The sequence below is a fragment of the Pestalotiopsis fici genome (assembly GCF_000516985.1).
Source record: "Pestalotiopsis fici W106-1 unplaced genomic scaffold PFICI_Scf_6, whole genome shotgun sequence".
NCBI classification, from domain to species: domain Eukaryota; kingdom Fungi; phylum Ascomycota; class Sordariomycetes; order Amphisphaeriales; family Sporocadaceae; genus Pestalotiopsis; species Pestalotiopsis fici.
Genome location: NW_006917096.1, coordinates 2,106,487 through 2,120,852, shown reverse-complemented (window position 1 = coordinate 2,120,852; position 14,366 = coordinate 2,106,487). Strand labels below are relative to the sequence as shown.

At 49.6% G+C, this 14,366-nt stretch overlaps 2 protein-coding genes across 2 annotated transcripts; both read left to right on the top strand.

Moving 5' to 3' along the window:
* Positions 1-3,205: 3,205 nt before the first annotated feature.
* PFICI_09104 (uncharacterized protein) lies at positions 3,206-5,674 on the top strand (the record flags this gene model as incomplete). Its single annotated transcript, XM_007837685.1, has 1 exon — positions 3,206-5,674. One exon carries the CDS (start codon positions 3,206-3,208, stop codon positions 5,672-5,674), a length of 2,469 nt encoding a protein of 822 aa, XP_007835876.1.
* A 5,657-nt stretch (positions 5,675-11,331) lies between these two features.
* On the top strand, positions 11,332-13,908 carry PFICI_09103 (uncharacterized protein; the record flags this gene model as incomplete). Its single annotated transcript, XM_007837684.1, has 4 exons — positions 11,332-11,644; positions 11,716-12,972; positions 13,021-13,789; positions 13,827-13,908. The coding sequence occupies 4 exons, from the start codon at positions 11,332-11,334 to the stop codon at positions 13,906-13,908; spliced, it is 2,421 nt and encodes an 806-aa protein (XP_007835875.1).
* Positions 13,909-14,366: the final 458 nt, after the last annotated feature.

Genomic DNA, 14,366 nt, shown 5'->3' with positions numbered 1-14,366 from the left:
TCTACCTATTTGCCTCTAGGTACCTATCTGGTTGGCTAAGTGCCATAGCATGATCGCGCCCATAACCTTCCATGCGCTCGCTTCAGCTTTACAGCAATTTTATCTTACATTTCTCCCTTCGGTTGTTCATCTGATCCCGGATGATGTTGAGTAGACACAATTCCATCAACGATTATAATAGACCTGGCTACTGAACCACTCTACAGAGTGTATGTAGATCGACCTGCCCAGTGGATGGTGGTACTAATGGGCTAGTATCTACCTGCCCTAACCTTATTGACCTACTTATGTCAGACGTCTTGTTGTTCAACACTTTTACTTTGCTCTCCTCTCGGTGACCGCCCAAAAAAAAAAAACGCAGGCTGCGGAGGATAAGAACAGAGCAGGATAGAGCATGAAATTCGCGCGCCATGTTCCAAGTCTCACTGAATCTCCGGGTCTAGAATGTACATCATACCCTCCTAATGCAGGCTCGACTAGCATAACCGAATAACTAACCTAACGCTGGAAAAAAGTGAGGAGCCGGCCTGCTGGTCGACCAGAAAGCTGGTACCGTCCGTCTCAGCCATTGGGCGCTACAACTAGTATGCATAGAAGAAAAAGTGGTGCAGCCTTGAGTCTTTTTGAGTTGCAGACGTTGCATACCATTACTTTTTTTGACCTACGTCCAGTTCCTAACTCCTGTACCTAGTAGCGTAGTGTGCTAAGTCAGACCCGTCAGTCTATCCCAAAGTGTGCGCCGGCTGTTGGGGCCCCCCTTCCCCTCTCTTTTTCTTCATGTTGGGTTTCTTGTCTTCCCAGTGTCTGTTCTCTCGTTCTCTCTGTCTCTCTCTTCCAAAGTCCCGATTGGACCTCCTCCACTGACTGTACCCTAACTGGGCCGAGCCAGCCAGCAAAAAGTGCCCAGGCCCATGTATTTCTCCAGGATTACCAAGTACTAAATTGGCTAGGTTGACGGGACGAAATACGTTCTAAATACAAACGTACCGAACTACTTACCCACGCTGGACTTTGGACCTTGCAACTGCGGAATGTTCCCCCCCATCCTCAAAGGTCTCCTTGGCCCCATCCACGACCATACCACCCATGCTAGCGACGACGGCTTTGATGTTGCCGTAACGCGTGGAGGGAGGGAGGCTGCTCATGTAGGTAAGATACCGGCGTCCGTTCCATTGACTCTCTTGAGTTCGTCTGCCCTCGCTTGCTCGCGCTTCTACCTAGGTAGGTATCCTTCTCCTTGGGGCTCTCTGCTTGCCTGCTTGCTTGCTTGCTGGCTGTGTAGTATGCTTGTCTACGTACTTGCTTGCTTCCTTGCGCGCATATGAGCCTTGCGTTACAATGTGTTGCGTGGGTGCGCTGCGTGTTGTGTGTGCGTGTACATTACATGGTATATCGTAACTAGGTCGTTAGGTACCTACTCTTCACTGCCGGAAAGTCCACACAAACTGCAGCTGGATCCATGACAATTTGTGGTGCTGGATGCACCTACCATGAATCTTACTCAGAAAAAAAAAATTACCCTCCATAGCAGCAGGCACGGTTTGGGAAGGGAGGGGAGGGAAGGGGAGGAAAAAAAAAAACAGACAGCAGATTCCTACTTCGTCAGAGAGAGGCAGGTACATACGCGCGCATTCATGATTGCTGACTACTATCTGTACAACCCAGCCAGCCACAACTGCTAAAGAAAGAAGTCAGTCCACCTGGCCATGGGAAAGAAAGCCAGATGTTGGCACAGACTATCGAAAGTCCCGGGTAGGCAGCGGACCCGACATACTACATTACTCTTACCTACTACTACCAAGGTTACAGTCAGTAGTAGTAGAAGTATGGCAACATGGGCAGCAGTAGCAATAGACAAGACGTCAGTCTAGCTGCGGCACGAGGGCCTTATTTTGTTTGAGTCGTAGCCGATTCGCCATGAACGAGCCGGCCTGCCTGTCTTTTCACTACAACTGCCCTTTGGTTTGCGCCGGCAGGGGTCAAGGGCTCCCCTAGGTAGCGACTCGTCCGAGTACTATGGTACAGTGACCACAGGACGACCCACCTCCATCTCGAAACACGTTAGCGAATTTGGTCCATGAACATCACTCACAGCCCTGCTCGGTTTTTTTTATTTATTTTTTTCCCTCTCACACTGCTTGTCATTTACAGGGGTGCAAGGGGGTCCCCTTGGGAGGATTTCACCCCTCCAGATTATATGTCCGATTTCTGCTTTGGCGCACGGAGAGCCCCGGTAGTCGACCAGGGAAGCTGTCTAGTTGGATAAACCATTATGGCCATCCGCGATTCGACTAGATTGTAGTTTACCTACTTCCTCCTCTGATCAGGCCGGAATCCAGACTTCCTTTCCACCTCTGTTGTCACCAGGAACTCTGCCGGCATACGTAGTGGTAGTAGTCATCCTTACTTGTTAGTCACCCTGTCCTCTCGCTTGGATCACGACGACGACGACAACGACGACGACGATTCTACGGCGGCTCAGCATCGTTCCCACACGCACACGCACACACGCACACTGCTGTTACTACGTCTTCTTCTTCTTCAACAAAGTGTGTCTGTGTTGAAAACCTTTCCCCCCCGGTGCCATTGTTCCGATTCCTATTCTTCCGTCTGGGTCGGCTTCTCTTCTCGCCAGTCTGGCTTCCTGTTTAGGCAATTCCCTCCATTTTCTTAATACCCAACTACAGACCGAGCATAAACACGTACTAGGGACAGAGCCGCAAACGACATATGCTTAATCACGATTGCTCCGTATCCCCAAGGCAAACTTTCCACATACGGTCTCTGATTTGTGTCTCCCTGGCTCTTGGCGGCACATACTCTGGGTCTCTTATATAGGTCGCAGAGGCATACAAGTAACACAGCGCATTGTTCGGCCAAATACTCGCAAGGTCGCACACTAAATAGGTCGTTCTTGTCTGGCAAACCTTTCCAGCTTGCGGAAGCATCCGTACGAGCACCAGGTACAGCTCGCCTACCGGCCTATTGCTACCTTGGCAGTCTTTCCAGTCATTCCCATAGTGGAGGACGCGACCCGAATTGTCTGTCCTTCGGTACTTGGACCACACACGCCAAAAGGACACTTGCAATAATACTGGTCTGTATGTTTTTGAGCCGGCAACTCCCTAGTATCCATTCCATTGGGGATTCGGTGGAGAGTTCACCCAATCAGGCCGAGGATTGTTGGAGTGACAAATTCTCCGCGATGGCGACTTCGTCGCACAATCCTTTTCCTCGATCTCCCAATCCATCCACAAGGTCATACGACTCATCCTCGGTGTCTTCGGCAACTTCGCCCAAGCCTTCAACTCAGTATCTCGGCAGCTTGATGGGCACAAGCAGCACGAGGGCGAACATTGTTCACGCCCCTCAGCCTATTGGAATTCCTCCTCTGCCATCCGCTACACAATCTGTTTTTCAACCATATACACCAATGACGGGAAACTCAATAATGGGTCGGGACTCGCTACCTTCGAATGACTCTGTAGCAGGCACACCAGGGCTGTCCAACGCTCAATTATCAGCCAATGTTCAAGCACAGAAGCGCGCATACAGGCAGAGGAGAAAGGACCCTTCATGTGATGCTTGCCGGGAGAGAAAGGTCAAATGCGATGCCACAGAGACGACGAGCTGTTCCGAATGTTCCAGTCGCAATGTGAAATGTCAATTTACCAAGGAAACCAATCGGCGGATGTCTTCCATCAAGCAGGTACAAGACCTGGAGAAACAGATTGAGCGCGTCCGGAGGGAGAATAGCAGTCTCAGAAGAATGCTGAGCGAGCGCGACGGTCAGATGGATATCGATATGGAGGGCGCAGACCACCTTCCCGTTCCCATCCCGGAGATCAACTCGAACCCCAAGCAACGGAAGCGGGCAGCGCCAAACCATGATCCAGCAAGAGAGCGGGCCAACTTCCGGAACTTCTCCAAAGGCCTGTTCAAGCCGCCAATGCCCTATCGACAACCTCCGTCGTCGATCCTTTTTGATCCACCACTACCACAGCTGCCTCCGAAGCCAGCCACAACTGCCTTGCTGCATTCGTACTATGGCGCGCTCCATGTAATGATGCCGCTGCTACACTGGCCTACGCTGCAGCACGATGTGGAAGAATTGTATCAACCTGGTGGAATACAGCGAGCTCCCAAGTCCTGGCTGTCCCTGTTCTTCGCCGTTCTTGCTGTTGGTAGCCTGTTCAGTACTGATCCCCACCCGGATCGTACTTACCGAGCGGCAGAATTTTTGGAAGTTTCAAGGACTATGACGGACCCATGGAACAATGATTTTGATCTCGACAGCGTCAGGGCTTCGCTTCTAACATTTATTTCATTGCAAGAGTTGAACCTCAAATCAGCGGCATGGACATGGTTGGGTGGTGTCGTGAGAGCAGCCCAGGACCTTGGTCTCCATCTCGAGACGGGAACGAGGTCCCGGCTGGATGCCGACATGAGGAGGAGGGTTTGGTGGGCTATTTACATCGTCGACCGGATGACGGCCTTGGAACTTGGACGGCCAGCGCTGATACACGATTCGGACTGCGACGTTGCCCTGCCCGAACCCATCGACGATCACTTTCTATCTCCCGAGGGTCCAGTACATCCGGTGAATGTGGAGCCACTGACACACTCTCTTCACGTCATCATCAACGTCGTTCGTTCCATCCCTGCGATAACTCAAGCCTCTGCGACTACTCCCATTGCGCCTACGAGGTTGTCGACCTTTGACGCACACTTTATCGCGTGCCAGAGAGCTTTCCCTGCTGCTTGCGACCCTTCGAGCAACCTGCCAATACCTCCTCACATGCTCATGCCACTTGCCTACTTGCTCAATACCAGGCTCCTCCTTCACCGAAACAACCTGTCTCCAGCATGTCCACCCGGGGTCCGAACTGTGGCCATAGAGCAGTGTACTCATACATCAATTGAGACGGCTCTGCTCATTGGAAGGACCAACGCGAGCCTCGCCGACACAGCAAACACATTGTTAACGCAACATGTGTTCCGATCCGCCTTGTTCCTCATTTTGACGGGCCACAATGAGTACGCAGCGACCTGCGTACGTGCTCTGAAGTCGATCGATGCCCGACGAGATGTTGCAATCCCTTGCGGTAGATTCATATCCTTCTTTGTTTCCATTGTGTCGAGCAAGCGTTCAGAGTTTGCGGCTTATTACCCACGATCAATTCCGGTCCAAGGTTACCAGCACCAACCCCCGTCCAGCCAAGCAATCCAGGACCGCCTCCTCGCCGATGAGGAATTGCTCACTTACGTCAGCGCCGATCTACAAGCTGGCAGCGAGACAAGCTGGATCTGGGCCGGGGCGGAGCGAGACGCGGCCATTACCTCGGCCCCGGCAGGCGGAGGCCTAACTCGGGTCGAGAATAGAACTGGCCTTGTCCAAGAAGAGCTTCAAGACTGGGGAGGTTGGGATCGACTGGACGGTCTTCTCCGCGGAGCGCCCACGGGACCCTGGCCTGCTGCGCCTACATACACGTCTCCAGCGCCTCATCAGTCGCTTCCTCCAGCACTCCCACCAACGCTTCCACCCATCAAAATGGAGGCAAGCCCATCCGTTCCGCGGCCAAGCACCACCGGCCCAGAAAGTGCAGGGAATAGTCCAGTACCGGGTGCTGCCAAGCGAAATACGGAGCGTATTAGTATCGCCAATATAATCTGAAGAAACCGCATCATGGACGATATCTTGGCCAGCAAAAAAAGAACGCAAAGAAGAAAAGAACATTTCGAAACGTAATTTTTGAATCATACCAACGACACATACCGAAGCATAAATTTTACATTATACCAGCATTCTTTCCTTTTCATTTGTGGTTGTTTATTCATTTTTTCAGCGTTGTAATGGAGGGGACATGCGGTGCACTTATGTTTATCATTGTACACAATACCCATACGCAGGCGGCAGACTTGAAGAAAGAAGAAGAGGTTATTAGACCATCACGGGGCACACCATGCTTCGATATTTATATGCGGCCATCAGCAGCTATCTGTTCTCCAGAAGGGCCTTCTGCTCAAGCAAGCGACTCCCATGATTTCATGTTTCACGACGATACCATTCTCCTTACTCCCTACCTACCTACTCGCCTCCCTCCACGCAAAATGACGATCCGAACCACTATACGTCAGAAAACGCCGGAGTTATTGCCGTTTATCATAGAAGTTTGACGAGTTCATTGTCTGCTCTCGTTCAGCTACCAAATAATACACTGCGCGCCCTCGGACCGCGAATTCGACGCTTATGCGACTCTTGCCGATCAATATCATCTCTCGTTCAGTGTTTGGTGCTCTTATCTTTTTCTTTTCTTCAGCTTTGATCTTCCCCCCTCTTTTTTTAGGGGGGCATCATACTCTCCATTAGCTATTAATCACATCGAAACGACAGACTATTGCGAGGCCTCTCGTAGCCTGCGGGAATTTTCTGCCAGAAATGGCGGTGGGCGTTCACGAAGACCACGGGTGTCAAGACTACTACTACAGTCTAGGCCATTTTCGCGACAATTTCATGTCGAGCAGGGACGAATAATGGGAAAGGACACTATGAAAACATCAAAAATACGTGACAAATACAATCTTGAAGATGTTAAATGTCCGTATAATACAATAATATTGCATGCTACCTTTCAAAAAGTCACTATAACATGACTACGCATATATGACCAAGAAGTAGGTAATGTAAATGTTCAGTGCATTTGTCTCCCTCAACGTTTTGTTGAGCACTTGGATTCGATCTGGGCTGGTTCCCAAAAATGACCCACAACGAAGGGGGAAAGACGGCCGAGTCTAGCCAATCTACACACAGTGTTTTGCGGTTCTACCCAATTTTTTTTTTATTCTTTTTCTTTAAATTCAGAAAACTACCATAGTACATGGTACGACGGCTTTTGGGTTCGCGTAACGCGAACTGGGATCCGTCCCCAGTCAACAAATAAATCAGCGCCATCTGTATTTTATTTGATTCTTTTCCCTTTGCGCTGGCTGGCTGGCTGGCTACCTTTACTGGGTATATACGGCCGTTGGGCTCGGTACCTACAGTGTGGGTACCTGACAAGGTATCCGCAAATAAAATCAGCCCATCCACCATCATATCAGCAATAGTTTTTCACCATTTTGAAAGAGCAAATCCCACTTTCCAAGTAGGTAAGCCAGGGTGTTGGGTGCACTACCGGCCGGGGATCAAAAGTCTAGGCTCTCTTGTCGCACGAGTTCACACTACTATTGGAAATTCTTTTCCCTTTTGCCTATCTATCCTCCGAAAGAGCGTATTACGGGCCGGAGAACTAAAGTCCTTGATCGTCCCATAACACGGGCCATAACATGGGGAGGGAAGCGGACCCAAGAAAACTCGGCAGTCGTGTTTTACTTGCTCGCAAGGTTTCTCCAGAGAGAGAGGGAGAGAGAGATGCGGTCTATCATGCACCTTGTATCCAGATTGGAGGCCTTGGCTTGATCCCACATGTAGTAAGTGTATGTGTAGATATGCAGTTGAGGACGATCCTTTGTAGGTTGAGATAACTGGTGACGAGGATCGTCAAAGACCACCAAGGACTTCCGGTCCGAATACTTAGTATACACAGTACAGTAAATATACCGGCTTGTATACTAGAGAAGTCTGGCCAAACTCGTCCATAAAAGGCCCGGCGTCGTCGTCGTCGTCGTCGTCGTCGTCAGGCTGGTGTTTGACTAAGGCGGAGACTAGTACTCAAAAATCCCGAAAGATCGTCAGGGTGTGCACTGGTATGTACATTAGTATCTTTTCTTTTCTTTTCTTTTTTCTCCTCGCTTTTAGCCCTCTCGTCTTCCGCTGTCGGATACATCCCCCAAGGCTAGGCTAAGACTCCGAAAGGGGCACTATCCATCGTTGTCCATGATGGCGAATTTAGTTGGGTTTTTTCTTTTGGTGCAAGCCCGTGCTATGGCCCAAGTTGGCATGCGATTGATGAAAATACAGAGTGAGAAGATCAGTACTGTGCGCCATTGACTATTATGGTGCAAAGTATTGGTGTTGGGAAGCAAGTTTGTGTACTGTTTAGATAATCGCGCTTGATACCTGGCTCTGAAATGATACCATCTCTCAATGTCTTGATCTCTTCTCATTGTGGATCCAAAACATGTTGCATCGATAATAAAGACACGATTAAGGCTGTTGTTATGCTTATGCGCGTTGGAGAGAAAATGCTTCCGTAATCACGGGAATTGAGTGAAGGCCCAGATTGAGCGTGGGCCAATCGGCTATGACGGGTCCCCACAATCTGCAGCTTATATTCGACGACATCTCATGAGACAACTTTCTCATGAATTGATTGTGTTTTGATTTGCTTGTGGCGATGGGGCGGTTTCATTCTTGTCATCTGGCGCCCCATTGAGAATGGTTACAGTTCATAAGCTCGCCTTGGAGGTGGCCACTTTTACGGCGCAAAAAACGGTTATTATTAGGTTGCCAAGATCAACATGATGTGATGAGAAATGTTGTCTGGTTATGCTGAGTGGCTGTATACAGACCCAAGTGATATTTTTTGACAGCTTGAATCAATCAAAGACTGTGAATCATGCCCGACGCCCTAGAGCTTGCATTGCAAACATCACTGGCCCAAGTCTTGCCATGATTTTGGTTGATAAATGGACAAAGGGGAAAGTAGGGGACAAGGAAAAGTGGTAGTATTCTTGAAAGTGATGATTTCTTCGTAAAATTAAATTCCCAGAGCTCGTGCTGGTCTCGATTGCTACGGACAATACAGCGCCGTCTATATTCCTAGCCTTGTAAACTTCAGCAATGTGTAATGTTCAAACTTGAAGTAGATTACTGTACAGCTGAAATTCAAACATGATTGAAAGGTCCTCGGGACTTTCCGATGATTGGAAATGGTCGCGCGACTCGGAAGAGGTTCATTTCAGAGTTCATGCTTTTCGTGGCAAATTATCAGCTCGGAATAACACCAGGTCCGTAATCAATGGCGGCCCGGAATCGGGAGACGAGTGAGTTCGACCAAAATGCCCTAAATTTTTCATCATGTTCTTTCCAAACCTACTTCATCAAGATGTCACATTTACCCAGCCTCTGGGTACACAATCCTGCGATCCTGCAAGGCGTTGCTCGGCTGAGGCCATGTCGGAGCCTACCTCGCAGTCTTTTTGCACTATGAGCCAACACCGACGAAGAAGAAAGGTTTACCAGTAGGATATTGTGATGATTGTATGAGCAATGGTGCTACTGAGAAAACCTTTTAGAGTTTCGATTTCGTCCGCCTTCTGACCTTGGCCCGTCGCTTTTGCTCGTTGCAGTTGTTCCCGTTGTGTTTTTCTCTTTGCCAATGAACTCATGACGATATGATTCCTTTGCTCTTCATGGAGTAAATATTACTATCCCTAGCTCTCATAACAATACCTCGAGATTTTCATAGGTGCGATGTTGACAGAGTAGAGAATAGGAGCAATGTTTGGCATCCGCATCTACAAAACCGATGCAGCGCGGATGGTGCTAACACTTGACCACAAGACTTTGTATCTGTTTTCTCATCATGAAGATACCTGACACACTTTGGATAGAGAGAGAGAGAGAGTGTGTGTGTGTGTGTGCGTGTACTTTTATGTTCTGAACAAGATTTGTTTCATTTTCAACATTCTGAGTTCATCACGTCCAGACTTTTACTTTTCGCCGGATAAGCGACAGGTAGCCTTTCGGCGCCATAAAGGGACAAGAGAGACGAAAGAAACGCTATCAATGTCAGCTAGGCTGCCATATGTTGCCAATACAGAATTCGCACCTGTTCTGCTTCTGCCATCAAGGTACATTGATTCTCAGGCTGCTAGGTACATACATTACCCAGGTTTTGTTCTGGCGGAGAATGCTCACCGTTGTTGCGCCGGCCAGTTGATAATGGAAACCGCTGAATGGAGAGCTCCTTTGGGGATTTTAAACACATTATGTTGGCGACGTAAAGAGACCAGGCACATGAGAGTTCCTTGTCCATACTGACTTGGCAATCATTTTTTTTTTTCCCCCGCTCTGAAAGTCACTAGACTTTTGTGTCCGCCACAAGTCTGTCGATGATTAATACGCCGACGGGATGTTTGATGTGCTTCCTGTTTGCCATCAAACGGGCATTTCATTACACCTTATCCAAGGAAAATCAGCAAGAATTGATACCTGGCTCAAGAACAGTGACACCTCCTCACCTTTGGAAAATCGGCCGCCTTGGCTCAGCGCTGGAGTAGAAACCTTGCTTGGCTAGGTAATTGCCAGGCTTCTCCTTCTTTCGTTCAAATATACCATGTGACCAGCCAACGAAGTCGATTCGCATTTGAAGTCACATCAAACTTCATTGAGTCCCTTGGTGGCAGCCTTTACACAAACTTTTTCGGGGGATCAGCCCTGAGGAGAAAAGCCCCGAACCTAAAGCTTGCAAATCTTTCTCTTATTTCGTTACTTTAGAAGTATTTAAATCCATCTCATCCCGGGAATTGATCATATTTTCTCGCCGACTCTCATATAACAACAAGACTTCTTCATGTGTACACTATCCAAGCCAACAACTGGAAGCGACCTGATCTCATCGCAGGTTTGGTGCAAAACATCAGACATACAAAAGATTTGTGCCAAAAGACAAGAGCCTGAATAGTCCTGGACAGTTCAGGTGGGCGCAGTCTACTCGACAAATTTGTTGAACCCTCGACTGCCATCTATTGCAGTTCCGACTTGCCCAGATACCTCCCCTACCTGCACACATACCCTCACTTTTGTGTCTGGATACCTCTTGCCCACTGAGCCAACTTTAAGCAGCCGGGACCAACCCCAATCCCTCTGCTTGCTTCTCTCTTGACGCCAGGCTTATATTCAGTCAAGAGCGCCCCATCCACGTGGCATGTGCCTGCCCATCAACAAAATCATCCCTCGCACTAACTAGACGCCTTGGGCCTCCTCATCCCGCAACACCAGAAACAACAAGCACCTATCCTCATTTCACTACCAGCACCCAGACGCTCCCTTTTCTTTCGACCTCATTTGGTTCATCGTTAAGAAGCCTCACTCGCTATTATCAAGCCGCCAATCGCTTTTATTCTTTATTTTTTTTCTCAAATATCAATCAATAATTAGTTATCCATTGAGTTGGTTCTTGTCATCTTCGGGTTGCATCCCTTGGCAGAATCTTGTTCTCTCTCATTACCAACAACATCAACTCCAAAGGACAGATTCCTATTTCATCAGGATCAACAAGCTCTTGCCCCCCAACACCCCGCGACTCATTACACACATCTTCCAACGAGCTAGAAATTGTCACATTCACGCGAGGTTTTGCGACATATTGCTCCCATCCTTGCATCATGATTGCTCCTGATAAAAACCACCTGGCCACAGAGCCCGTCAACGCCTGGGCTGACGTCCAGACGACCTGTTCCGTTGGTATGCGTACAATGGATGAGATCGACGCTGCAGCATCGTTGATCGAACTCCACGGCGGCTGGAGAAATGGCACCTTGTCTGGAATGGAGAATGACCCGGCGCTGTCGAGGTACATGCTGGAACGACCGCCCTTGAGCGCCTATGTACCATCAATGCAAAGTGGTCCCACGTCACTGAGCTCGCGTCCTCGTCTCAGCCACCCCATTGATGTTGCCAGCACGTGCAAAAAATTCAGTAAGTTACCGCGTCCTCTTACATCTGCACCAGTCATCATGTTGATACTAACCCGAAAACTCCTGCAATAGGTGAGACGTACGATGTCGAAGGAGATCCAGCCAAGCTGATGAACGCTGCCAATGATACCCCTGATCTTCCGAATCTGCCAAAATATGTTGAGGAACCTCCAAGTCCTCCCACTGTTGGCCATTACAGTCAAATTCAACAAGCGTCATTGAAGCCGGCACCACCTAAACAGGCACCACCTGAACCGGCACCATCTGCGCCGGCATCGTCTGCGCCGGCATCGTCTGCGCCGGCATCGTCTGCGCCAGCACCATCTGCGCCAGCACCAGTTGCGCCCACAAACTCCAAGAGAAAGAATAGGTCAAGAAAGAAGAACAAGCAAAAGACTATTCTTGAGCCCAGTGAAGATAACCAAGCCCAGACAAGTGATGAACCGTCCTCTACCTTAGGGGGCACTAAGACAATTGTTGGCAACTCTCGGATTTCACAACAGGCCGTCGCTGAAGCCAAGACCGCTTTGGGCTGCAATGTGGGCACGAAAGAAGACAGTACTGCCGAAAAAAGCGATGGCGATGGACATCTCCCCTCCACGAATTCATGCGCTGTGGCCTTCGGCGAGGAAATGACCATGAAGAACTCTCATGTCCTATCTCTTCAACAACCCGCAGATGCTACGGGCGGCAAGAGTGCGCATGCCAAGAACAGTCCCGCAGAGCCACAAATTACAGATAGTTCAAAAAGTTCCGAGGATATCAAGGATGCTACTGCTTCAAAAATTCCCATCGAAGTCGATGATTCTGGAGTATCGAGCTGTCCGAACCAGGAAGCTGAAGAGTTGGTTTCTGGACATCAGGCTTTTGATAATGCGGATGATCCGGCCAATGACCACACCAAAAATCGTTCTTCTGCAGGAAGCTCTGCCATACCCAAGGACGTTACCTCGGTGGTTTCCGAAACGCCAATCTCAGGTGCTGACGGCAAAACCCCTCCGAGACAAATTGCATCGCCCGGGGCTCATGATCAACGCGGTCTGGTCAATGACCAGGCAACTCTTGCAGACGACCTGGAAGGTTACCAGCTAGTAAAGAACAAAACAAAATTGAAGAGGGAAAAGCAAGCTAAGCACAAGGAGAAGCCCCAAGCTCAAAGGAATCTGCCAGAGGACAACTTCGGAAAGAATCCGACCAGCACACGAGATAAAGCGGGCAGCTTCACTATCAAGTCAGCCCGTCAGGGCCGGGCTCTTAGTGGCCAGGGCTCTCGCTATTCTCAGAAAAACCAGGCCGCCATTGCTGGTACTCCCCTACTCAATGGTACCCGTAAGTTTCTCATTTCAGGGCTATAATCACGAGACTGACCAAATGTAGGTCACCATGTCGAGGCTTTGCCTGGCCAGGCCAAATCTGAACCTGGCGCTGCGGATACCAGCAGCAGTGGTGTCAAGGACGAGACTCGTAGGGTTACTGGTGGTGACCAAAATGACAAAGATCACGTTACAAAAGGCATCAAACCTACTTACAGTGCGGTTACTTCTCACGGTACTCCGCTTGACAAGAGTCAGCGGAAAGTCCCTCCAAGTCAAGGGCAAAAGTTTCTGCTGAAGAAGCCAGAAAAAGTCCAAGAGAAAGGGGAGATGCAGGCAGATGATACCGAATCTTCGGCCAGGGTGACCCACATCACATCATTGTCGTCCTCGACCGGGGAGCTCTTAGACACGTCTTTCAGCCCGTCGCCGCTCTCAAAGGCCGAGACCAGTATTATTACAGAGGTCCAACAACTGGGTCCTCTGCATGTACACGACAAACAGGCTCTAACCGAGACTACGCCTAGTATCAAACCCGGGCCGGACAACGCACACGAAGATGCTGTCTGCGATGCTAGTCAGACTCGAGAGATCGAGACTGGCCGTGATTGTGATATCAACAGTCGTGTCCAGGAGCCGCTGAATGACATTGGAAAGGTGCAAGAGCCGACTCCCCTTCATGATCAGAAGCCAGAGACTGTTCTTGATGCGCCGCCTCTCCATCCCTTAACTGAAGTGGATCAAGCAATATTGGTCAAGGCTGATAGTGGTCAGAAAGCCAAAGAATCGGCCATTCTTGATCAAATTACGCCTCAACCCAACGACCCAGAGTCGTGTTCCATGCAGCGGCGTGATATATTTTCTCATCAGAAAAGACCACTACGAGCTGTCTCTCTATCAAACTCTCGGCCGAGAACGACCGTTGGCCGACCAAGATCAGCTTCTTGCCTAGATCTGCAAGGGCCAAGCAATATTGCTAATGCAACGAAAGAATTGCCTGAGGGATTCACTGAGCCTGATTCTACACAACTCAACATTGAAAGTCGACCATTTGATCAGCAATTGCCGTTGCTGGATGCTCAGCAAGATATGCATTACCCGCAAGTAATACCTCCTCGTCCGCGGGAGATACCTCGCCCAAAAAGGAAGCGTCAACCACGGAGCATGCCTCGCTCAGAGGCCATGCCTCACCCGCAAGTGATGCCACCGCGTCCACAGGTGATGCCTCACCCGCAAATGATGCCACCTCCTCACCCGCAAGCGATGCCACCTCCTCACCCGCAAGCGATGCCACCTCCTCGCCCGCAAGCGATGCCTCCTCGTCCACAGGAAATACCTCGCCCGCAGGTGATGCCTTCTTGTCCGCAAGAGACGCGTTACCAACAAGAGATGGAGATGCACCACCAACAA